Consider the following 25,985-nt stretch of genomic DNA (forward strand, 5'->3'; position numbering starts at 1 on the left):
CAGGAACTGGCATTTCAAAACTATGCTTCATTTACTACAGTGGGTTCCATATTTTTCTGACTGTGTCCCAAAGTAAGACATGCCTTTTACATTGTGATCCAGCATGCTTATACACAAGTACACTCATGACAAAGAGAACCATAAATCGGTTATGTGTGTACCTTTACTATAGGTAATACACTCTCATATTTTCTTTTGTGCCTTCTTGATTCTATTCCAATTCTTGCAAACCATGGTCTGACACCCTAGTGGGTCCTAATACAGAATACAGAAAACATTCCTCTGGCATGTCCTCTACACCTAGGTCAGTGTTGCCTCCGTCTCTTTCTCTCATCATCAGCAATTTCTGTGAGAGCACGTTCTCTCATCCCTCCAAGGAATATTTCTTTATTCAGCTACTGTTCCCAACTCAGCTAAGTCTGGGGGAGAGTGGTGATGTGTATAACATGATACGTGCCTCACGGCACTCACTGTGTAGCAGGGAGAAAAGACGTGGAAATTTTTAAATTACACAATGCAAACCACTACACCTAAATTAAGTGCATGAAAAAGTGTCCTTTTCCTGTGATGATGTTGAGAAAGGGATTTGAAGGAGAGGATCCAAGCAATCTGAAAGAGATGTAGTTTGAAAGATGGAGAGGAGATGAAAAAGTCCAGCGGGAGACTCCAAGCAGAGAGAAGCACGTGTGTAAAGGCTCTGAGTCTTGGCTCTGTGGCGTCAGGTGAAACTGGGAGTCAAGTTCAACATTTGGGAGTCAGTGTGAGTGAAGGCAGAGCCCCGTGAGTGTGAAGCCAATGGAAAGGTCACAGAGATTTGAGCTTCATATTTAAAGCCATGGAATGTGCTTTTATCTCCATTGGGGAGTCACAAGAACAGAGTTTCATTCAGGGAGTTTGATGTCAGCTTATAATATACAGAAATTTCCAGGGGTCAACGTGATCATCAGGCTAGCAGGCTTCCAGCCTGTGATGGATGGAAGATGACAAGACTGGAATACAGCTGGGGAACTGGAGACCGAGAGGTGAGGAAGCAATGGAGACACTGGAGAGGTAGAAGAATATAATCAGTCTCATCTCATCACCAGTGATAACCATTCATTTACCAACAGGAAGAGACTGTGCTATGCATGTTACATATAATGCTCAAATTTGTCACCACTCTGAATGGATACCATGGTCTGCACTATTTGAGTGAGGACATTAGCACTTAGAAGATCCAGTGTGTGTCCTCATTCAAAAAACTAAGAGGTGGTACATCATGGAATCAAAACCCGGTTTTCCGATTTCCAGAGTTATGCCCTTAATGTCATTTACAAATGTCTCTTCCTGTTTCAGCTTAAAAAAATGCTTTTTATGCACATTATAAATATCTTTTGGTAAATTGTGGGTTTATTCTCTTTGTACCTTTCTAGTGGGATATTCAATTTGTAAGGTGTCTTGACACCATAAAAATATTGTTTTCTTTCTGTTTAAAATAAATTGTTATTTGTACTTTAGGTTATTCTGGGCATCAGAGATATATAACTGCAGTTAGAACATTGCTGTAGCAAAGGAAGCTTTCTCCTCATCACAGCCTCAGGGGCCACTCCAGCTTACTACATCTCTCTCTCTCACCATTTTATCTCTCCATTTAACTGATTTTTAAAAACACAGAATAGAAAGTGGTCACATTAAAATGGAGGCCCGTTTTTACATGTCCCTTGGAGGCCTACCAACTGGAATTCAGGTGCTATTTCTGTATGTCTTGGGAGAAAGATAATCTGATGCTGACAGCTTGGCCTCTATCTTAGTTTCCAAATTCTTGTGGATGGGGGTGAGTAGAGCCTGGTAGTCACATGGCCCCAGGTGGTCATATTTGCATTTGTGTGCATTGTGTGTGTGTGTGTGTGACTGTGTGTCTGTGGATGTGGGTGTGTGTGGTTTGTGGAGCATGAGCAGTTCTCAGGACAGGGGTACTTAGCTCATTTACTCCAGAATGTGTCCCTTAAAATACAGACCCCAGAATGTTAACTGACAGATGGAAATAAAGAAGGGATCACTCCTACTCACAGGATCTCTTGGAAACAAAATGGATAAAGTGGGAGGAATGACATCTGCACTCCGTGCATCTTAAAGTTTCATCTGTAGCAGACAGACCATCTCATTCCTCCACATTCTCTGACACCATCCCTATCACTCTCCCTCTTGCTCATTTTCCCCACCACAGTGCTTCGTTTTGAGACTATATTACTTGAAACAAGTAAGTATCAACCTCACGATCTTTGCACTGGCTCTTTCTCATGCAGACTAATCACTTCTCCAGAAATCTTTCTGCCTTCCCTGGGTCTTCCTTGAGGTCTCTGTTGTACAGCACCTTGTTTGCAAGTCTTTCTCCATTTGCAGTAAAATAACACACTCATTCACTTTCATTTATTCCTACTTTCTCATTCGTTAACACACTAGCACAGACTGACATGATATATGATTTTTTGTTTGCTTATATTCTTTCTCACTTTTAATTATAGAAAATTTTATTTTTCAGCACTCTACACTTTTTGACTAGCAAATGGTCTAATCAGCATGTATCACTCAAACAAGTGAAAGAATTTCTCATTAAATCTTTAAAAAACATGATTTATTGGGTAAAATGCTGAGTGTAAGACGGAAATTTTTAATCAGAGATGTCACAGATGATACCTTGAAAAGAATCAGATCTCTACAAAACTATATGTGTATGTGTGCATGTATATGTATATATGTGTGTATGTATATATATATATGTACACTCAAATATATATATATATATTTGAGTGTACATATTGTAGCATTTCATCATGTTTGTAATGCCTACTTGTGAAAATTATTTATGTTACTCTTTTCATTCCAAGTCATCACCTACACTTCATGGAGACAGAGAATCTTACAAGAGTTTCAGAATTTCTTCTTCTGGGACTTTCAGAGGAACCAGAACTGCAACCGCTCATATTTGGGCTTTTCTCTCCATGTACCTGATCACTGTGCTTGGAAACCTGCTCATCATCCTGGCCGTCAGCTCAGACTCTCACCTCCATACACCCATGTACTTCTTCCTCTGCAACCTGTCCTTGGTGGACATCTGTTTCACCTCCACCACCGTCCCAAAGATGCTGGTGAATATCCAAACACTGAGCAAAGTCATAACTTATGGAGGCTGCATCACACAGATGTATTTTTTCCTACTCTTTGCAGGATTGGATGACTTCCTTCTGACTGTGATGGCCTATGACCGCTTTGTGGCCATCTGTCTTCCCCTGCACTATATGGTCATCATGAATCCCCGGGTCTGTGTGCTGCTGGTTTTTGTATCCTGGATCACGAGTGCCCTGTCTTCCTTACTGCAAAGCTTAATGGTGTTGCGATTACCCTTCTGTACAGACTTAGAAATCCCCCACTTTATCTGTGAACTCCATGAGATGATCCAACTTGCCTGTTCTGACACCTTTCTTATTAACATGGTGATGTATTTTATAGTTGGGCTGCTGGGTGGTGGTCCCCTGGCTGGTATTCTTTACTCTTACTCTAAGATTGTTTCCTCCATTTGTGGAATCTCATCAGCTCAGGGGAAATATAAAGCATTTTCTACCTGTGCATCTCACCTCTCAGTTGTCTCCTTATTTTACTGCACAAGCCTAGGAGTGTACCTCAGCTCTGCTGGTACCCACAGCTCACACTCAACTGCAATAGCCTCGGTGATGTACACAGTTGTCACACCCATGCTGAACCCCTTCATCTACAGTCTGAGGAATGAAAACATAAAGAGAGCTCTGAAACGATTCTTTGGGATGGCAGGAATAAAGGTAACAGAATGATCATGAATTCTTGTCTTGAATATCAGAACATAGGCCAAAAATTAAAATAGAGCAGATTATTATAATTAGCCTTAATTTTGTTTTCCTTGATTGTTGTATCGGTTAGCTAATACTGCAGAACAAACTGTCCTAAATCCTATGTTTTACCTAATTCATTTATGTAAATGAATTGTTCTGATCTCTGCTCAGATGCTCATGAATCTGCATCAGCAGGAAGTCTCTACACTGTGGCCATAGATCCTCCACGATGTGTGTTGAGGCTGTAGTGTACGCCTGTCTTGAACCAATTTATGATAGTTTATTTATGTAGTATAATATACTAGACTTCAAAAAAAGTTTACCAAATGTGATTTTTCTTATATTAATGTCACTGTTTTTATTTCCATGTAAGAAACATTGCTTTCTACCCAGTGACATTTCTCCCACTCCCTATTAAAGTGTGACTTAGCTACCTACTTTTAACCAGGTATCATCAGATGTTTTCATACTGTACATATTTAATTTTTAAATGTACTGAAGTAAAAGGACCTCACAAAATTAAGACTACATATTGCATGGGTCCATTTATACATAATTCAGGAAAGTGTATGAAAGCTTTCATTGCATTGTTATATAACTGAAAAATTGAATCTCTCCAATCCTCAGTTCCTTATTTCTGATGGTAATATATAATAATAATTTTAATGAATGTGGACAGAATAAATAAATTCTGTGGAAATAATTTTTGAGGCCAAGAATTCTTTAATGAGTTAGTATTTTGTTTGTGTTTATTACTTTTTAATAAATAAACATACTCATTCACAAATTATGGACACACAGAGACTCAGTAATCCCATATCTTGTGTTGAAAGGAAATTTGAGAGAAAGTTGGAGAGGACAGAGATAAAAATGATGACAGGTGGAATTAACTTAAAATTTTAGAAACATAAACACTTACATACAAAGATTTAGTGTAGAATGGTTGTCTATAACTTTAATAATGAATTCTTATTCTATCTAAATGTCCAAGACTCAAAGTCAGAACTGCATTTTCTTTTATGCAATGCAGAATTCTCTATACTAGCTAATGAGGCAGATTCTCCAAGTTGACTATATTTCTTCTACTTGGGGGTGGAGGTGGGTTTGTGAGTAAGGTCAAAATGAATAAAATGAGATGTTAAAATTCAGCTTCGTCCAAAAAACCCCACTGCAAAAATGTCTACATAAATTGCTATTTCTGCTGTAGCAAGTCACCACATTCAGGGTTTAAAAGAAACAAATTTATTCACCTACAGTTCTGGAGGTCAAAAGCCTGATATGGGTTTCGATGGACTAAAATCGAGATGTCTGCAAGGCCAGTTATCTTCTCGAGGCTTTAGATGAGAATTTGTTTCCCCTCCTATTTCAGTTTCTCATGGCCACAAGCATTCCTTGGCTCAAGAACTTTCTCCACCTTCAAAGCCGGCAGTGTAGCATCTTCCAATCTCCCTCTGATTCCAGATATTCTTCTTTTCTGGTCCACATTGAAAGACCATGGTGATTATACTAGTCTCACCTGCATAATCACAGCCAATCTCCTTAAAGGCAGCTGATTAGTAAACTTATTTCATCTGCTACTTTATTCTTTCCTTGCTTTGAAAAATAACATATTACGAATTTCTAGGAATTACAATTTAGATATCTTTTGGAGGCTCTTACTTAGCCTACTATAAATTTTTTTTCAGTAGTATATTATATGGTGTCATCATACAAGAAACCTTATGTAAAAGAATCGAACAAGGTATTTTTCAGAAATATGTCATGTGATGTCATTCATGAAACTTTATATAAAGTAACTGAATGTATAATAGTGTCTGGGATGAGTGAATACACTATTTCTTCAAAATTACATGCAGAAATGACTCTTGGTTCAGGAGACTTAAAACTACCTGCACCTGACTCTAACACAGAACCACAGCCTGGCTACTCACAGAGTGGTCCTCACTCCAGGACCTACAGCCTCAACATCATCTGGGAGATGGTTTGATTCTCAGAATCTCTGGGCCTACAAGGATCTTTTGAATCAGATTCTGCATTAGAACTAGAATCCTGGGTGAGTCACATGCACAGTGAATTTGGAGAAGATCTGGTCTAGAATAAGTTGTCTCACCTTCTAAGTTGATAAATTGGGGCAGAATAATTAGTTATGTTGGGTATTGTAGGTGTTTAGCAGCCTCCCTAAATGTTGCCAAATAGCCCAGGGGCAACAACACCTTAGGTTGGGAACCACTGATCCAGAGTTGAAAACTGGAAGTATCCCATTCCTCACTCAATTTGTAACTTACGGCAGACACTAAACTCTTTTAAGCTCCACTTCTACATAAAGAAATGGAGTTCATTATACCATTACCTTATGGCTGGACTTATTGATAAATTAAATTGGACAAAGTCTATAAAGTGCTAAACTTAAAACGTGACATAAAAATATTGAAATGTATCTCCCACAATTAACAAATATTTTATAATAAGGGTCTGTATGACAGTTCGTAGCTTGTGACATAAGCACAGAATCCCTACTTATCCTAACAAATGTGTCATGAAGCCAGAGTGTGGTGCCCATGATTGCACATCAAAAGAACACAGCTCTCCGCTTGTTGTAGAGAGAATAGCAATTCTCTGGAGACCTCAGTTTGTGTCTCAACACAAATCTGCTTTATAGATCAATGGGACCTATTCCTGACCGATTTCTTTCATTTTTTTTAACCCCACTGGAGACAGGAGGCTTCGTTGATGCTGATGGGGCTAGGAACCGGGTTGGTGCGGGGGTGATGTGGGGGCTGGGTCAGTCAGCAATTCATAAGGCCTGGGCACATTGGGCCAAGTTAGGGCACATTCATCTTCTCAGGATTCTGTGGCTCCTTCTTTGGGGAAGGACGAGATCATCGTGAAGGGAGAGTAATTCAAAGAGCAACAAGGGAGAGGTTAGCGATGGTGGAGGTTCCTAACCTGAGGGAAGGCACCACAATAGGCAGCAACATCTGTGTGGAAAGCTGGGTCAGCTGGTCAGTAGGGGAACATGGGGAGGGCGCATGGGGTTGGCTTCTTGAAGAGATCCAACCTTGGCCTGGGTGAGCTCTCAAGAATACCTGGTATTCCAGAGGAGACTGGGGCAGAGCTCAAAGCCCCTTTCCCTGTGAGCCTCCTTAAAGTGACATAGGCATTCAGGGAGCCCCCTGGCAAAGGGTGCCAGGATCAGTCCTTAAGGCATAGATGGGGACAGACAAGGCTCCAAAGCACAACTGGAAGGGGGTGGGAGGCTGGTGCAGCATTCAAGCTGAGTGCCAGGGTCACAAGAGGACACAGGACCAGCCACACTTGACCAGTTTGGGGATGAGCATAGCCTGATTGCCTCAGAAACCACTTCCTTGATGCCATCCTCCCACAGGGCCTAGTGCTCAAGGTAGCACACAGCATGGATGTACTTGGCCGGTGCCTGGCCCTACCATGGTGGGATGCACTCCTGGCCCTTCTCCTTACGTACCACAGAGTGTAAGGCTTGGCCCTCAAGTCCTTCTTCGTGCCCATCAGGAGGATGGGCACATCAGGGCAGTGATGGCACACCTCTGGATGCCACTTGTGCCGCCCATTCTCAAAGAAAGGCAGACTGGCAAAGGAAAAAGAGACATTGGTCTGACGGTAGGACAGTGAGCAGAGTCCATTGTACTCCTCCTGGCCCTCTGTGTCCTGCCAGGATCGGGTTCACTGTGAGCTCATCAACTAACTGCACCTTAGGGAGTTGTGGTGGGGTGTATTCCTTGGGGAAGGCATCAGTTGGGTAGCAGAGGAGCAGGCAATTCTTTCTCACATCCCCATCACCCACCACCACACAATTGATGCTCTGCATTGTGGGTGCAGCTGCTGCAGTGGAGACAATGCCCCCTCCCCATTCTGGGCCCCTAGGATGCAGTGACCTGGAGCCCTCTCTGTCATGGGGGAGCTAGGGGTGGCAGGAGGCTTGAGAAGAACCTGATAGATTTTTTAGTCTCAGACTTCAGAGAAAATATGAAATCAAAGATTGGGATAAGGTGGTAGGAGGTTAGACCTCTGGGACATTGAGAACACAAAATCATAAATATTAAGTTCATTTGACTTCTAACCTGGTCTTTTGGGTCATAGAATCATTAGGAAAAAATACTTTTCTGTTTATTCCAGAGGCCCAGAGGGAGACTATGTACTTAGAGGTTGGAATAACAGGAGGGAGATGTCCCTGATGAGCAGATAGAGAGAGCAGTAATACTTCCTCTGTGCAGTCCCTCAGCTTGTACAGCAATGGTGGGCAGGACATGGTTGTTGCTTTTGACTCTAAAGCTGGCTCAGAATTCATGTTTCAGTCCTTCTTGCTGTCTTGTCTGGGGACAGAGCTTCAATCTTCATCAACAACCATCCATGTAGGAATTTAGACTTCCATATGGAGCCCTCCCTCTAAGAGACCCCATCCAGGTGAGTCTGAGAGCCAAAGAGGTACTTCAGGAAAAGGTCAGATAGAACAGAATCTGAGAACTCTTACCTGTGTCACTGTGACCTTAATCAGCGCAGCCCAGAGACAGAAGGTCATTTTGTTTGTACCCTTGGTTAAGCTACTAATTTATAATTAATCTATTTATGCTAATATGTTAATAATCATGTACCTGTTTGAATCTGCACTACAGAGACCATAGTTGACAATTAAGTGATAGGCATGTGAGTCCAGTTGGGTGACCCTGTAGAATGAGTGAGACGCATCAAATGGTTTCGGTAAAGTGGAAACACATCTGAAGAGTTTTGTTGGTTAGGGAGCAGAAAATAGAGTGTTAGATGTGGAGGATAATGCGGTGAATTGAGAATGTTTGCATTAAATTTCTAAGGTGGGCTGTATTTGAGCGTGTCTTGTATTCATTGAAAAGATCCAGACCAGTGGAGTTTGAAACTACCTTGCCGCAGCTGTTCAGGAGACAAACTGTTAATTGCAGTATCTTATCTCATGTTGTTTATTCACATGGAAAATAATTATTTAACAAGTCTGAAGAGGAATACTAAATAGTTTTACTTTGCATTATTTCATTACTGGTGAGGCTGCATATGTTTTGGGTTCGTTACTCATTTATTTTCTCTACAACAGTTAATAAGATGCTTCAGTTCTGAATCTTTGGTGTGTGGTTACCATTATGAATATGAAAAGGATAGTTATATATATACAGTTGTCCATGTCTCCTGTGCATGCCTTATCTCCATTCCCCTTTGCAAATGTGGATCTTTGAATCCTCCCCTTTTCAGTCACTGTTGTCTCAATTTGTCCCTATGTATACTGAATATTCATTACTGTCTCGGTATAGCAAATCTCTTCTTATTTTTTATGCTTATAATGCCCTGTTCTTAGTAAGGGTTGCACTTCTCTGCTTCTATCAGCCTGCCAGTCACCTTACTCCTATAATGGTGTTTTAGTGGAGAATTCTCTCAATTTTTGTATGTCTAGAAAGGTCTTAATGTCTCCTTCATATCTAAATGAGAGCTTAGCTGGTTACATTATCTTTGGCTGGTAGTTCCTTTCATTTGATAGTTTGAATATTTTATTTCACTCCTTTCTGGCTTGTAAGGTTTGTGCTGAGAAGTCTGAGGATAATCTAATGGATTTTCCTATATAGGTTACCGTCGTCTTTTCCTGGCTGCCCTGAGAATTCTGTCTTTGTCAGTGATTTTTGATAATTTTAATACAATGTGTCTTCGTGAAGGCCTTTTTGTGTTGAGATAATTGGGTGTTCTGTTGACTTCTTGAATTCCAAGCTCCAGCTCATTCCTTACATTTGGGACATTCTCATCCACTATTTGTCTGAAAATGCTTTCTAGTCCCTGTTCCTTTCCCTCGCCTTCGAGAATGCCCATTATTCTTATGTTTCCTCTCCTGATGGTACCAGCTAGTTCTTGAACTTCTCTTTCATTATTTTTCATTCTTTGGTTTGTCTCTTCTTCCTTCTGATTTATTTCTAGATTTCCGTCTTCGATATCACTGACCCTTTCCTCCACTTGGTCAACTCTATTTCCCAAGATTATTATTTCATTTTTCAACTCCTACAGTGTGTTCTTCATCATCAGAAGTTCTACTTGGTTCTATCTGAGAGTTCCAATCACCTTGCTAAAGAACTCATCCTGCTCATCTAGTTTTTTTATTTTTTCAATTCCTGAAATTGCTGATATTACTCATTTTGGATCTCATTGAGTTTTTTCAGAAGTACCATCCCAAATTCTCTATCATTTAAGTTGCATATTTCTATGTCTGTAAGCTTATTTTCTGGAGATTTTCCTTTCTTTCTGAGATGCCTTGTCCTCTTGGTTGTTCATGGTGTTTAATGGACTATTTCTCCACCTGGGCATTAATGGAAATGTATCCTGGTTTAATCCCAAAAAACAAAAAAGATTATTATGTAAAGTTCTCATTTAGCCTTTTGCCAAGGAGGCATTTTTGTTTTGGTATCCAGTAGGTGGCATCTAATCCTTTGGATCCATGCTATATATAAAGCGTAAATAATGCCTTTTTTATTTTCTTATAGATGTTTAATCATGCTCGCTATTGTCGGCTTCAGTCCCTGTCAGTGTTAGCGATAGTTTCGGAGTTTTTGCTCAGGTTCCCTGGGGCTCTGCGGTTTCGATCTCAGAGGTTATGGGGGGAGGGGCTCTCTGGGTTTGGGATTTGGCACTGTGGCTCACCCTAGGTCTTGCAACCACGGCTGGTATAACCAACTGTTTTTTCTCTGCTGTCCTTGCTTCTCTGCCATCCTGTTTCTCTGCTTCCTACCCTGATACCTGGGCACTGCCACCGGCTCTCACAAACAGGGCTGTTCAGGGAAGTCACTGCACCTTCTCCATCCCCTCCTACTGCAGGGAGCTCCAGCTGCTGGAGGCAGCTTCTTTGTTTCTCCCAGTCCACCAGCCAACACCCAAGGTTCTGACCTGTGGTAGATCTTATATGCAGATCCCACGCTCAGACATGCTTGTGTGCATTTTGGATATTTTTTGTTGTGTTTTAGATGTTTAACTTATTGTTGTTTCAAGGGGAGAGATCTGGAAATGTCTCTCACTCTGCATTGTTTCTGATATCACCTTCAGTCTAGAGTTTTAAGAGAATTTTAACTCAGGGTTGGAATAAGGTGCTGAGAGATGACACGTCAGGCGGATAGGAGAGTCATAGAGAAAGAGCAATGAAAACAGGATTCACTTGACTTCTAACCTTCTAACCGTTGTGAACAGAGAATCAGCAGGAAATATTTACATTCAGTCCAGACCAGTGTCCTCCAGGGGAATCGGGGCTCAGAGGTGTGAGTAACAATGTAAAGAATGTCTAACAAGCAGATAGAAGGAGATAAAAGTGTCTCCTCTGCTGTATATGCAACCCTCGGCTTACAGGATGTATTTGTCATTTTGGATTCCTAAGTCTGGTTGGGTACCAGTGCTTCACTCCTTCCTCCTGTCCTATCTGGGGAAAGATCTTCGGTCCCCAGCATCTGCCATCCAGAAAAGAATTCAGACTTACTCACGGAGTCCTCCCTCTCAGAGACCTCATCTAGGTGAGTCATAGAGCCCAGCTAGTACTGCAGCAAAGGGTTGGAGAGGAAGGAACCTGAGATTTTCTAAATGAGGGCCCCTGAGAGCCTAACCAGCCTCACCCAGAGCCCAGAGATGGCTATTTTTGTTTATTGGGTTGACTAATATATTTAATGTGTCAAATTGGAGTTTTTTTCACCAACTTTGCTGTTTGACGTTGAATTCCTTTATATATGTAGAGATGTATTTGTGGTAAAGTATGACAATTTTTAAAGTGTATTCTATCAGTCTGTCATATTGTGTTTCTCCCATTACTTTTATAGGTAAAAAGTTCTAGATCATCTCCTATCTTGTGAATGGCATTCCTTTGCATTCAGTTAATGTTCACCTCTATTCTTTTCCTAAGCATATTGAAATCCATTATACAGGTAGATAGTTCTGCAGATACTACTTATTGAATTTTATGTCCTTTCTTTTAGAAATTAGTCTTTGATTTCTATTCAATTTCACTTATACGGTTACTTGAATCCACCATAATCAACCTGGTTTTATTTTTTCCTGACCTTCTTTTTCTTCTATGAGTTTTCCATTTCTTACTATTTTTTTTCTATATACATTCCCATATTTATGGAACCACATAAGTGAGCAAAATAAGTGAGACTTCCCTTCATTTGGCTCTCACATTATAATGGAGAAGGCCTAGTACAATGAAATGAGTGTGGTATGATGTCATGTCCTCAGGGATAAAAGTGCAAAGCAAGGGGATCAATAGTTGTGACATAAACTAGATTTTATAGAGCATATCTGTGGAGGCAAGGAGCAGAACCAGGACTAGTGTACCCATTGGATGTATAATAAGAGAGGTCAAAACTGAAAGCCCAAGAATAGTAAACAAAATAATTCCACAAGGAAAAGTGAGAGAATGGCCAGGCTCATCTAATACTGTGCCATATAAAAACAAGGTTGGTTAAATAATTGTGGAATAGGTACAGCAATAACAATTAGATCAGGGCCGAGGTGGACACTGTGATGAGGTCAGTGGGGAAGTAAAGGTCTAGTCAGTGTGAGATTCCTTGAGTTGGAGGGAACTGCAGCACCCATGCCGACTGCCTCTTTTCTCTGCACCTGGCTCTGTGTGGGCTCTTCATTCTTGTTGCTTTTTCCTCCTTGGCAGGAACTGGCATTCTTTTAAACTGTTTTTCCTTTACTGCATTGGATTCCAAATTTGCTGATCATGTCCCAGAGTAAACATGACTTTTCCATTGTCATCTGGCCTGTGTGCACATGTAAACACACAAACACACACGTATGTGTACACACACAATGAAACAAAGAGGGTCATCACCTATGATACATATACTAACAGAAATGACTTAGGCTAAACTTTTGTATATATAGTGACCAAATCTGTGGATGACATTAAATGGATGGATACCACTGCCCCATTATTTGTGTGAGAATATTTAGAATGAATTGGTTGTCTCTCCAAATTCAAACAACTACTGCTTGGTAGATCCAAGATTCAAAACTCAGTCACTAACCCCCAAATTTTGCATTTACTATTATTTAGAAATGTCTTTCACCATTTCATCTTTTAAAATTTCCACTATTTTTTTTGTACATTGTGGCTGGCTTTCCTTTAGTAATTTGTGGGTTTGCTCTCTGTGCTCACATTTTTAATTGATATTCATTCATTTAGGTGTCTTGACATTTTAATAAATCACTCCTTTCTCTTTTGAACATATTGATTTTTACTATTTTTTTAGTCATTCTGGGCTTCATCGTGATATAACTAGTTTTGGAATGTTGCCAGAACCAAGGATTCTTTCTCCTCATTACAAATTCTCAGGAACCTCACCACCTAAGACATTAGATATTTTTCCGCCTCATATCCATTTCTTCCTACTATCTCTGTTTTTTGAATTGAGTTCTTTAAAATTCATTAAATACAGGACAGGAAACTAGTCATATGATCTGGCACATAATTAATTTAGTACTATCTGACCCTTATGAAAAATCAGAAAAACCATATAAGCTTCAACTGAAATCCAATTACCGTTTCCAAAAAATTACAAACAGAAGCTAAATGAAAACAGTAAATAAAAACAGGACAGAAAATGATCAGATTAAAATGGAGTGCGAAGTTTACCTCTCCATTGGAGGACTACCCACTTGAATTGGATACTGTTTCTATATTCTTTAAAGGAAAGATAATCTGATGTTGACAGCTTGCCTTGTCTCATTTTATTCCTAGTTCTTATAGCTGGAGGTGAAAATAACATGTCCCCAGGAAGTCATAGTGTGCCCATCTGTGAGTGCACATGTGCATGTGCATGTGTGTGTGGGTGGGGGGGTAGATGAGCAGTTCTCAAAATGGGGGTGTCTGAGATCATATACTCCAGTATGTGACCCTTGAAAAAGAGAGGTAAGAATTGTTAAGCAACAATAGGATGAGGATCCCTTTCTGTTCACAAGATTTCATGGAAATAAAATTAATAAACTGCAAGAAACAACTTACAGATGAAAGACTCCTTGTGTCTTGAAGTAGCAGAAGTAGCAGTTCCCCCACGTCCTCTGACAGCATCTGTCATCACTTTGCCTCTTGCTCATTCCCCTGGACTCACTGGCTGTTGTTGAGACTTGAATGTCTGAAACAAGCTCATCTTCAGCACCTCTACACTGGCTCTTTCTCCTGCAGAACACAAATTTCCCCAAATAAACTTGTGCTTTTTCTTCCTTGAGGTCACTGCTCAAATGTCATTGTGTTTTCAGGTCTTCCTTAAACGCAGTAAAAATAACAATCCATTCACTCAAACAGAATATATGCTGTTTTTCCCTACATAGTATTGCAATTGTAGCATTTCTACCATGTTACTAATGCCCATTTATGTAAAAATTAATCTTTTAAATTCATAGTTGTGAATTTAACCACCACATGCTACCAGGCAACGATACACGACTTTCAGAATTCCTCCTTCTGGAACTTTCAGAAGAACTAGAACTGCAACCCCTCATATGTGGCTTCTTTCTCTCCATATTCCTGATCACTGTGCTTGGAATCCTGCTCATCCTAGTTGTCAGCTCAGACTCCCACCTCCACATGCCATGTACTTCTTCCTCTGCAACCAGTCCTTGGTGGACATCTGTTTCATCTCCAGCACCATCCCAAAGATGCTGATGAACATGCAGACTCAGAGCAAAGTTATCACCTAGAAAGGCTACATCACACAGATGTATTTTTCCATACTCTTTGGTTTGTTGGATGACTTACTCCTGACTCTGATGGCCTATAACCATTTTGTGGCCATCAGTCACCCCCTGCACTACACAGTCATCATGAACCCCTGACTCTGTGGGTTGCTGGTTCTGATGACCTGGATCATGAGTGCCTTAATTTCATTGTTACAAAGCTTATTGGTATTGACGCTGTCCTTCTGCACAGACTTAGAAATTCCCCACTATTTCTGTGACATTAATCAGGTGATCAAACTTGCCTGTTCTGACACCTTTCTTAATGACACAGTAATGTATTTTGGAGCTGGGGTGCTGGGTGGTGGTCCTTTGGCTGGGATCCTTTTGCTCTAAGATCATTTCCTCCATACTCAGAATCCCATCAGCTCAGGGGAACTATAACACATTTTCTACCTGTGCTTCTCACCACTCAGTTGTCTCCTTATTTTATTTTACAGTCCTAAGAGTGTACATGAGCTCTGCTATTACCCACAGTTCATACTTAAGTGCAGTAGCTTCAGTGATGTACACTGTGGCCAAACCCATGCTGAACCCCTTCATCTACAAGCTGAGGAATAAAGACATAAAAAGGGCTCTGAAAAGATTTTTTGGGATGGCAGGAATTAAAAGACATTAATCATGAATGCTGTCTTTGAAAATCTGAACACATTCCAAAAAAATAAAAACAGCAGATTATTATAATTTTCCTCAGTTTTGTTTGCCTTGATTTTTATCAGTTAGCTAATGCTGTATAACAAAGTGTTCAGAATGCTGTGATTTATATCAGTTGGATTGTATCCTAGAAATTGTTCTGATCTCTGCTCAGATACTCATGATCTGCATCAGCTGGGAGTCTCTACACTGTGTGTCTTGAGTTCATTCATGATGTCATATGAGACCATATAGTGCATCCCTCTTGAACCAAATTTTGACAGTTCATTTATATATGTAGTTTAATCTTCTGGTTTGCAAAAATGAGTTTACCAAGTGTAATTTGCCTCATATTAATGTCACTGTTTTCATATCCATATAAGACACATTGATTTTTACTCAGTGATATTTCTTCCTCCCCCAATTAAATTGTGACTCAGCTACCTATGTTATGCATCCTACTTTAAGCCATGTTATTAAACTTTTTCTGCTGTACATTTTTGCTTTTTTAATTTTTTCTTCTTAAAAATATTGCTCTGACCTTCGTTAATAAAATTATATATGTATCAAGAGTGCAATTCAATAACACGTAATATTAATATTGCATTGTGTGCTCACCACCCAAAGTTAAATTTCCTTCTATCACCAAATATTTGACCCCTTTTCTGCATATATTTAAAATTTTTAATTAACGGAATTGAGAGTATATATTGCATGGGTCCATTATACATAATTCAGGAAATTGTATGATCGTTTAAGTACATTGTTATATAATTGTGAAAAATTGATTGTCCCTGAGCATCGGTTCCTTATTTCTGATGGGAATGTGGGGTAATAATAATTCTGATGAATGTGCTACAGAAGAAATAAATTTTTTAGAAATAATTTTTTGAGATGAAGAACTCTTTCATGAGTACATACATTGTTTGTGTATATGTGTATTTATATACTGGTTTTTAATAAATAAACACTCACACATATGTACACACAGAGACTTAGTAATCCCATCTATTATTTTAAAAGGAAATTAGAAAGAAATTTGGAGAGGATAGGAATGAAAATGATGATAGGTTGAATTAACATGAAGTTTTTTAAATATAGAAATTAGAGAGAGACAAAGATTTAAAGCAGAATTGCTGTCTTGAATTTTAATAACGAATTGTTTTCCTATCTGAATGTCCAAAGGCCTCAAAGTCAGAATCACATTTACATTTCTGCAACGGGGAATTCCCTGTACCAACTAATGGGGCAAACTCTCCAAAATGTCCTTAGATTTTTTTTCTTCTACAAGGGGGTGTGGGTGGAGGTTTACACAAAATGTCCTCACCCAGAGGAACCAAAACGAATGAAATGAGATGCTTGAAGTCAGTTTCCTACAAAAACAATTATTGGATAAATGTCTGTATAACATTGCTATTGCTGCTATAACAAATCACCACTCTAGGGATTTAAAAGAAAGAAATTGATTCACCTATCGTTCTGAAAGTCAGAAGCCTGAAGTGAGTCTCATTGAACTAAAATCATGATGTCTGCAGTGCCGGTTCCTTCTGGAGGCTTCAGAAGAGAATCTCTTTCCTCTCCTATTCCAGTTTCTCGTGGCCACAAACATTCTTTGGTTCACGAACTCTTTCCACCTTTAAAGCCAGCAGTGTAACATCTTCCAATACCCCTGTGATTCCAACTATTCTTCCTTCTTGTTCCACGTTCTAGGACTATGGTGATGACATTAGTCCCATGTGCAAAATCATAGGCAACATTCTTAAAGTCAGGTGATTAACAAACTTATTCCATCTGCTACCTTATTCCTTCCTTGCTATGAAAAACAACAAATTACAAGTTTCTGGAAATTACGATGTGGATATCTTTTGGAGGCTCTTATTCTGCCGACTATAAAATTTTCTTAGCCATATATATAAAAGAATGGACAAGGTACTTTTCCAGAAATATATAATATAACGTCAATCATGAAATTGATATAAAATATAAAACAATGAATTTATAATAGCCTCTGTAATGGGTGAGTACACTATTCCTTCAAAATTACATGCAGAAATGACTCTTGGTTCAGGAGACCTAAAACTATCTACGCTTTTGATTCTAACACAGAACCACCGCCTCGCTGCTCAAAGAGTGGTTTTCAGACCAGGACCTAGAGCATCAGCATCACCTGGGAGATGGTTTGATTCTCAGAATCTCTGGGTCTGCAAAGATTTGCAGAATCAGATTTGCATTTGAACTTGTGTCTTAGGTAACTCGGATGCACAGTGAAGATAAAGAAGAGATGGTATAGAATAAGTTTTCTCTCACCTTTGCATGTTGACAATTGAAGAATAATAATTACTTGTGTTGGGTGTTGTAGGTGTTTATCAGCCTCCCTAGACATTGCCAAATAGCCCAGGGAAAATGTCATCACAAGTTGGGAACCGCTCACCCAGAGTTTGAAAACTGGAAGAATCCTGACAGATTCCAATCAAGGCCCATCTCTCAGTCAGTTTGTAACATGGGTCAGACACTAAACTCCTTCAAGCTCCATTTCTACATAAAGATATGGAGTTCATAATAATACTACCTCATAGAATTGACTTTTTAAAAATCTTAATCAGACAGTCTATAAAATGCTAAACTCAGATTACATGGCATAAAATTATTGAAGTGTGTCTCTCATAATTAACAAACATTTTATAATGAGGGCCTGTAAAACTGCTGTTAACTTGTTCAAAATTCCTAATTATTTTGACAAATGAGTCAGGAAGTTAAAGAGTGTGGTGCCCAGGATTGCATATACAAAGGAGCACAGGTCTCCCATTTTTGTAGAGGGAATAGCAATTCTCTGGAGACATCAGTCTGTGTGCCATCACAAATCTGCTTTATAGATTAATGATACTTGGTTCTGATAGATTTCTTGGTCTCTGTCTTTGGAGAAAAATGGAGTCAGGGTTGAAATAAAGTGGTAGGAGGTTAGACCCCTGGAGAGCATGGAATTCATGGACACGGAGAAATAAACACTAAATTCACTTGACTTCTAACCTGGTCTTTTGGGGTCAGAGAATCATTAGAGAAAATTTCCTTTCTGTTTATTCCCGAGGCCCAGGGGGAAATCACGTGCTTAGAGGTTGGAATAACAGGAAGGAGATGTGCCTGATGAGCAGAGAGAGAGAGAGGGTGGTAATATCACCTCTGTGCAGTCCCTCAGCTCGTACAGCATTGGTGGACAGGACAAAGTTGTTGCTTTTGACTTCTAAGCTGGCTCGGAACTGATGCTTCACTCCTTCCTGCTTTCTCGTCTGAGGACAGAGTTTCAGTGTCCATCACAAACCATCCAGGTAGGAATATAGACTTCCACACAGAAACTATCCTCTCAGAGACCCCACTCAGGTAAGACTTTGAGCCCAGCAAGTAGTTCAGGAAAGGGTCAGAGAGGAACCTGAGAACATTCATGAGCCACATGAGAGCCCAATCAGCCCCGCCCAGAGACAAGTGATTACTGTGTTGTATTTTTGGTGAAGTAACTAATATATCATTAAGTTATTTAATATTTTAATAAGCATGTATCTGCAACACAGGGTTTATAGTTAACAAATAAGTGATGGTCATGGGAGTCCTTTTGAGTGACACTGTAGAATGAGTGAAGATGCATAAAATGGTTGCAGTAAAATGAAAACACATCTGAGGAGTTTTGCTGGTCGGGGAGTGGGAAATAGAGTGTCAGGTGTAGAGGACAGCGCAGTGAAGTGAGTGTTGGTATTAAACTTCGAGCATGGGTTGTACTTGACCATGTTTTGCATTCATTGAAAAGATTTAGTAGAGAAGAGTTAGAAACTACCTTGCAACAGCCATTCGTGAGACATACATGGCGGTATCTTCTCCCATGCTGGTTATTCACATGAAAAATAATTATGTAATAAGTCTAGAGAGGAATACCAAATAGTTTTACTTTGAATTATTTCATTACTGCTGAGGCTGCATAGATTTTCGGATTGTGACTTTTTTACATTCTCTGCTGCACCAGTTAAAAAATTCCTTTCCCACTCTCAGGCTTTCCTCCCATTGGTCACTGTTGCCTATACTTTTAATGAGAAATTCTGTCATGCTCTTGAGGAATATAAACCGAGGACTGACTCGCTTGTAGGCAAAGAGTATAGAGTGATGAGAAACAAAAGTATTGTAATTCAGTGAGGGAGAAATTAAGGTCACTGGTTGTACCTTAATTTTTTCTCAATTTTATTTTATTAGTTTCATGTATACTGTCCATCGGTTAGACATGTGTATACTTCATAAAATAATCCCCCTAATTGCTCCTTCTCTTCTCTGGTTTTCCACCTAGCTAATATAGTAATACTAACTGCATTCCCTATGCCATGCTCCCCAGTAGTTGACCATCTATCAGCTACTAATTTGTACTTCTTTAACCCTTCATTCCATTTTCCTAGCCCCAAACCCTCCTTCCCTCTGTTTGTCACCAAATTGTCCTCTATCTTTGTGAGTCTGTTTTTGATTAGAGGTTTCTCCAAAACTTAAAAATGGATATACCTTTTACCTAGCAATTGCACTTCAGGGTATTTATCCAAAGAAAACCCAAACAATAATTTGTAAAGATCTATGCACCTGAATATTCATGGCAGCACAATTTACATCAGCAAAGATACGGAAGCAACCTAAATGCCCATCACCAGATGATTGGATAAAAAAAATTGTGGTTTATGTATACAATGGAATATTACTTAGCCTAAGAACATTAAAATCCTACAGTTTGCAACAACACAGATGGACCTAGTGGTTATTATGCTGAGTGATGCCAGACAAAGATAAGTACCTTAAATTTTAATGCATCAAAGACATTGTAGTCAGATCACGTTTACACATAGCCAATGTTGACTTCACTGTACCAGCTAATGGGGTAGAATATCTCCAACTCGACTTAAAATTTCTTTTCTACTTCATGTGGGTTTTTAAAGTCAAATGTGAGACTTAAACGTGTCTCATGGGTGAATATCAAAATGTCTGCAGGGCTGGGTTCCTTGTGAAGTCTCTGGGGAGAATCTATTTTCTTCCTAATTCCAGTTTGCATTCCGGCCTCCCGCAATCCAAGGCCCAGGCCCCTCATCGTTCTTCAAAGCCAGCAGTGTAGTATTTTCCTTTTGTGTCCTCTTCTGCTGTAGAGGAGCATGTGGTTACCTTAGTCTCACCTGGATGATCCTGTCTCATCTTCTACCTTAAAGTCAGCTGACTAGCAACCCTGTTCCATTTGCTACCCTAATCTCCCCTGCTTTAAAAATATCACATTCAAAGGCCCTGGGGATTAGGACATGGACATCTTTTGGAGCTTTTTAATCTGCCCACTAGGAAATCTTTTTCAAAAGTGTATGATTATGTTTCACTCAAGTGTCCTCATATAAAAGAAACAAACAGAATTTATCACAGCCTCTGGAGTGAGTGAATATATTATTCATTCAAAATTACATGCAGAAATGATTTTGGGATTAGATGACCTAAAATTGCCTACTCCTGACAGGACCTCAGCCTTGTTGCTCAAACAAGACCCCAGACCAGAACCTGCAGCATCAACACCACCTAGGAGCTTGTTAGAAATGCAGAGTCTCTGGTCTCTGCAGGACCTGCTGAATCTAACTCTACATTTCCAGTAGGATCTTTGTTGATTCGTAGGCACACTCAAGTTGAAGTGCAGGTTTAGACTAGGTTTCCTCACCTCTCACTATTGATATTAGGGGCAGGATAATAATTTTGGGGGCTGCTTTTCTGTGGATTGTCAGTGTTAGCAGTATCCCTTTAGATGCCAGATACCTCAGGGACAAAATTATTTCTGGGGGAGAACCACTGTCTAGAAGCAACCTGAAAATGTCATAATCAAGGCCCAATGAATACTCTGATATTAACTTTGTGCAAATCACTAACCCCTTCTGTTTCTCCCCAGTGCCTTTGCACTGGCCATTCCCTCTGTGAGGTACACAGTTGCCCACGTAACCTGGCAACTCCCCCCTTTCTTCCTTCAAGTGTCTGTTCGAATATCATCTCATATTCAGGCTTTGTCTAAAAACCCATATAAAAACACAATGCCCTAATTAATTTCTCCTTTAGACCTGCTTTCCTTTTCTTCATACCACCTGTCACTGTCTGATATGTTATATATTTTTATTATTTTCTTCTACATTCTTTCCTCATCATTGAATTGAAGGGACTTTTGTTCTTCAGCATCTATACACACAGCCAAGACAGTGCCTAAAACATGGTCAGCAAACAATTAATATTCCTGAAATGCATGAAGAATATCTCACTTAAATGTAGACTACATGACCCCTTAAAAAAAAAAAGCTGATTGGAACAAAACTTCCAAATATGAAATAAGACAGGAAACCCCAAGAGGGGCCAGATCCATATAAAACATGTTGAAATTAATTTCTTGACTGCAAAATATAAACTTTATTATTAGAGCTATGTGAGTAATGCCAGTTTGTATGAAATTTACTCACGTTATTTACCTCTTTCTTGTTCACATGGAACCAGAGAATCTTACAAGAGTTTCAGAATTCCTTCTTCTGAGATTTTCAGAGGAACCAGAACTGCAGCTCATCATATTTGGGCTCTGATCCCTGTATTTGGAAACCTGCTCATCATCCCACCTTCACACACCTATATACTTCTTCCTCTCCAACCTGTCCTTGGTGGACATCTGGTCTACCTTCATCACTGTCCCAAAGATGCTGGTGAACATCCTGACACAGAACAAACTTATCACCTACGAAGGCTGCATCACCCAGATGTATATTTTCATGCTCTTTATGGACTTCCTCCTGACCATGATGGCCTATGACTAGTTTGTGGCCATCTGTCACCTCCTGCACTACAGAGTCATATGAACCCTTGGATCTGTGGTTCTAGTGTCCTGGATCATGAGTACCCTGTATTCCTTGTGGCAAAGCTTAATGGTGTTGCAACTATTCTTCTGTACAGACTTGGAAATCCCCCACTATATCTGTGAACTCAATCAGATGTTCCAACTTGTCTGTTCTGACACCTTTCTTAGTAACATGGTGATGTATTTTGGAGCTGTCGTGCTGACTAGTGGTCCCCTAGCTGGTGTTCTTTACTCTTACAGGAAGATCATTTCCTACATAAGTGGAATGTCATCAGCTCAGGGAAAGTATAAAGCATTTTCTACTTGTGCGTCTCACCTCTCAGTTGCCTCCTTATTTTACTGTATGGGCCTAGGAGTGTACCTCAGCTCTATTGCTACCCACAGCTCACAGTCAAGTGCAGTAGCCTCAGTGATGTACACTGTGGTCACACCCATCATCTACAGCCAGAGGCATAAAGACATAAAGGGGGCTATGAAGAGAATCTTTGGGATGGCAGCTATAAAAGGGACAAGCATCCTGAGGCTGAAAAAGTGTCCTTGATTCCTGGCTTCAAGCATCACAACCAGAAACTGCGATCTTTCAATCAGATTGTGGTTGTAGGTCATGCTCCTTTTATGTATGTGCTGGAATTTCCATTTGTGGAGTTCAACTTCTAAATATAATTTAAATATCCACTTTATTAAATTTTCTACTCTGTCTGTTGTATAGACAGTTTTTCTTCCTGTCCTTTTTCCTGCCTTCACAAAGTTTTTTTCCGAACTTCATCAGAAATATTTGGAAATTCATTTTATTTCATGGGCAACATGGATTTCTGAAGAATGACTTCTTCTCAAATGACATATATCAGTGTAAGTAATTTGTTCTTGTTTTACAAATAGAATCGTCATTACACATGTAGCAAAAAACTACACTTGGCTACTAAGACCATTCATATAATTCCATTGCAGGAAAACCTGAAACTACACTTTTCACTTTTGTGACCCTCGATCTTTCTACATCAGTACTTTAACCACTCTTCCTGATAATATAGGTTTCATCATTGTTCCCTTTAAATCTCAGCCTGTTGGTAGTGATGCTATAGGTGAGGAAGGCCTGGGGCACTGGCCTGGGCCCCTACTGCTTGTTACTCAGACCAGGGGCAATGTCGTGGCTGAACCAGATCCTGATTGAAATTGCAGCAACCACCAGGGAACTATGAAAAAGCAAGGTTTATTACTCACAGGTTCTGGTGAAGCCAGAGAATTAATATCCTCAGAAAAATATCTTTAATATAAAATAAGTTTGTAAGTTAGTTTACACTAACAGCCACTGGTAGGAAGTCACATGGCTCCTTGTTAACCATTATAGAAAGTGTTCAGCTGAGGACTGACCAGTTAGACCGCTGGAAGGATAAGTAACCAAGTCATGGACATACTAATAGCATGCAATGAGTGAGAGCACAAGACATATAGCTCCCACTCCTGCACACCAGGACAACCTACTGACTAGCGTTGTTAAGATGTATTTCAGCCCACAAAGCCAGCAAGCACCCCACCAAAATCTCCCTGAATCCAGACAAGGCCACACCAAGAGGAAAGCAGATGACCAGGTGATGAAAATTAACCACTTAACCTAATCAAAGACAAATCAGTGAGACCCACCACCCCAAAACCCTTACTCAGGATTACTCACGATTTCCTCTCTATAAGACTTCTTGTCTGTAAGCCACCTGGGAGTTCAGACTTTTGAATACTGGCTTTCCCACTCTCCTGGGTGGCACTATTTTCAATAAAATAGCCAATTTTTCTTCAATGCAAAGCCTGGTGGCAGTTCTCATTCACTTGCTGTGCACACAGGTGGGTGTGAACTCACTTTTGAAGGGTACACAGCACACCCAGGGCCACACAGGAAGTTCTGGGATTGGAGATAAAGAGATAGGAGTGAAAGAGAGAGAGAGAGAGAGAGAGAGGACTAAGGGGCTCTGTCTTTATTGAGGTCCAGTGCGGTGTTGTTAGGGCTTTGTGGATTTGTATTTTATTGGCAAATTTAAAACATGAATGGAATTAGGATATGAGAAGTGAAAAGCAGGGTCAATCCTGTGGTCTGTTATGTAGGTTTTCACGGCTTTTAAGATGAAGACCTTCCTTGGTTGGGTGGCCTGTGTGCTTATCTAATAACTCTGTCATATAGCTGGTGATTAAGACTAACTGGAACTTTAAGCAAACGTAATCAGTCAGAAGGGTCTATGAGATGACCTAGGGCTTATGGAACTTCTCGCAATCTCTGTAATCACAAAAACCCTATACACAAAAACCCTAAAAGAAAAACTCTGTTTATGATAAAGTTCTATGGCTCTATCTTCCTTTTTCCTTCTATAAATACCCCTCCATCCTGGCACCAAGGCCAGAGTGTGCACGCAGCTTGCCATGTCTGTATGCACTGGGTTGGAAGCTTTCTTTTTCCTGAATAAATCCTTTTTGGTGACAAAATACCGAGTCGATATTATTTTTTAGTCGACATTTTGGGGGCTTCTCTGAGATTTCAGGGAAGAACAATGAGATGATGTCAGGGCAGGTGAGCCACCAGGTGCAGGTGCCTCATGTGGAGCTGCTTGGGCTAAAGGCTTGCTCTCCAATTAGGAAGATTAGGGTGAGCCTCCTGGAATGGAGCTTCTGCTTTTTGAGTTTTGAAGTTCTCTGCACTTTATTTGGGAATTGTTCAGGGGATTTATTTTTGTGTGTGCGTGTGTGTTAGCAAAGGCTTGTCTGTTTGTTTTTCTGTTGTCTGTGAGTACTCAATTTGACACATTGGCCTGATTTCTTTGGAAACGGGTTGTCCTTTGAGACAAAAATGGCTTTTGCCTAAATATCTCTTTGCCTAAATATCTCTCTGAGGTTATTTCTACTGAAATTAGTCAGTTTGGCCCAGTGTTAGTCTACCGTCTCAGAGAGAGAAGTGCCACCCCGCTCAGCCTCTAACTGGGCTCCCTGAGGTCAGTTATTTTTCTAGAACTAGCTCTTAGCTTTCGGCCTGGTCTTTTGGGACTGTTTAGGGTGAGGCTGGTTGGTGTCTGACCAGCAAGTTGCTGAAGCTGTTGTAATTTGTCTTGAGCCCTTTGCTCTAGAGAAGAGTCTGAAGAACGAGATCTCAGCTATCTAAATATTCTATGACTATCCCTCTTTTGCCATGGATGCCAGCAGAGTACATAGTTAAAAGCCACCAGCAATTTTCATGAGCACATTTAACTAAATGTGCAAAATCGAATAAAAGTGATTCAGAAAATCAGTGGCCACTCTGCAGAACTTTTGAGATTCCCAAACTTTATTTTCTTAAAATTGTATTGGACAATAAGAGCATTAAAATAGATAAAAACTGTGCGGAATGCCTATTTTGAATGGTATTTTGAGGCTTCCAAGCGAGATCAAGAATCTGAGGTTGCCTTTTTCTGAAATAGTCTTAAAATTAACAGAGGTTACTGAAATTTTAAAGAAAGACAATGGTGTCTGAAGCCACGTGTTCTCCCTCTGCAGCGCTGTCCTGCCCTTCCCCCTCTCCTCCACCGTCTCAGGATCCACCTTCAGGTCCACCCTCTTCTTCTACACAGACTTTGCCCCAGGCTTCTCCATCTTGCCCAAGTGCATCTCTCCAACCCCTTTGCCTCACGCTCCACCTTCGACGCCATTTTGCCTCCACTCCCGCCTTCCTTACCTTCAATTCTGCCTCTGGTGCCATTTTCCCTTGAATCCTCTCCTTCTTTCCTTCCTCTGAACTTACCAGTACTTTCCCATTTTAGATTAATGTCATGGGATCTTAACATACTCCAAGTTTCATATGTCTTCTTAACTAAAGCTGAGTTTGGAGCCATTGTACAGGAATTCCCTAAGGTACC

The 25,985-nt window shown here is 40.1% G+C and overlaps 1 protein-coding gene and 1 pseudogene across 1 annotated transcript; one reads left to right on the top strand and one right to left on the bottom strand.

Moving 5' to 3' along the window:
- The first annotated feature begins 946 nt into the window (after positions 1-946).
- On the top strand, positions 947-3,827 carry LOC120589465 (olfactory receptor 7A10). The gene is made up of 2 exons (XM_039846993.1): positions 947-1,022; positions 3,208-3,827. The coding sequence occupies exons 1-2, from the start codon at positions 974-976 to the stop codon at positions 3,825-3,827; spliced, it is 669 nt and encodes a 222-aa protein (XP_039702927.1). The 5' UTR covers positions 947-973.
- A 3,305-nt stretch (positions 3,828-7,132) lies between these two features.
- On the bottom strand, positions 7,133-7,689 carry LOC120589464 (rho-related GTP-binding protein RhoG-like; annotated as a pseudogene).
- Positions 7,690-25,985: the final 18,296 nt, after the last annotated feature.

The sequence above is a fragment of the Pteropus medius genome, unplaced genomic scaffold, assembly GCF_902729225.1.
Source record: "Pteropus medius unplaced genomic scaffold, Ma_sr-lr_union100, whole genome shotgun sequence".
In the NCBI taxonomy this organism is placed as follows: domain Eukaryota; kingdom Metazoa; phylum Chordata; class Mammalia; order Chiroptera; family Pteropodidae; genus Pteropus; species Pteropus medius.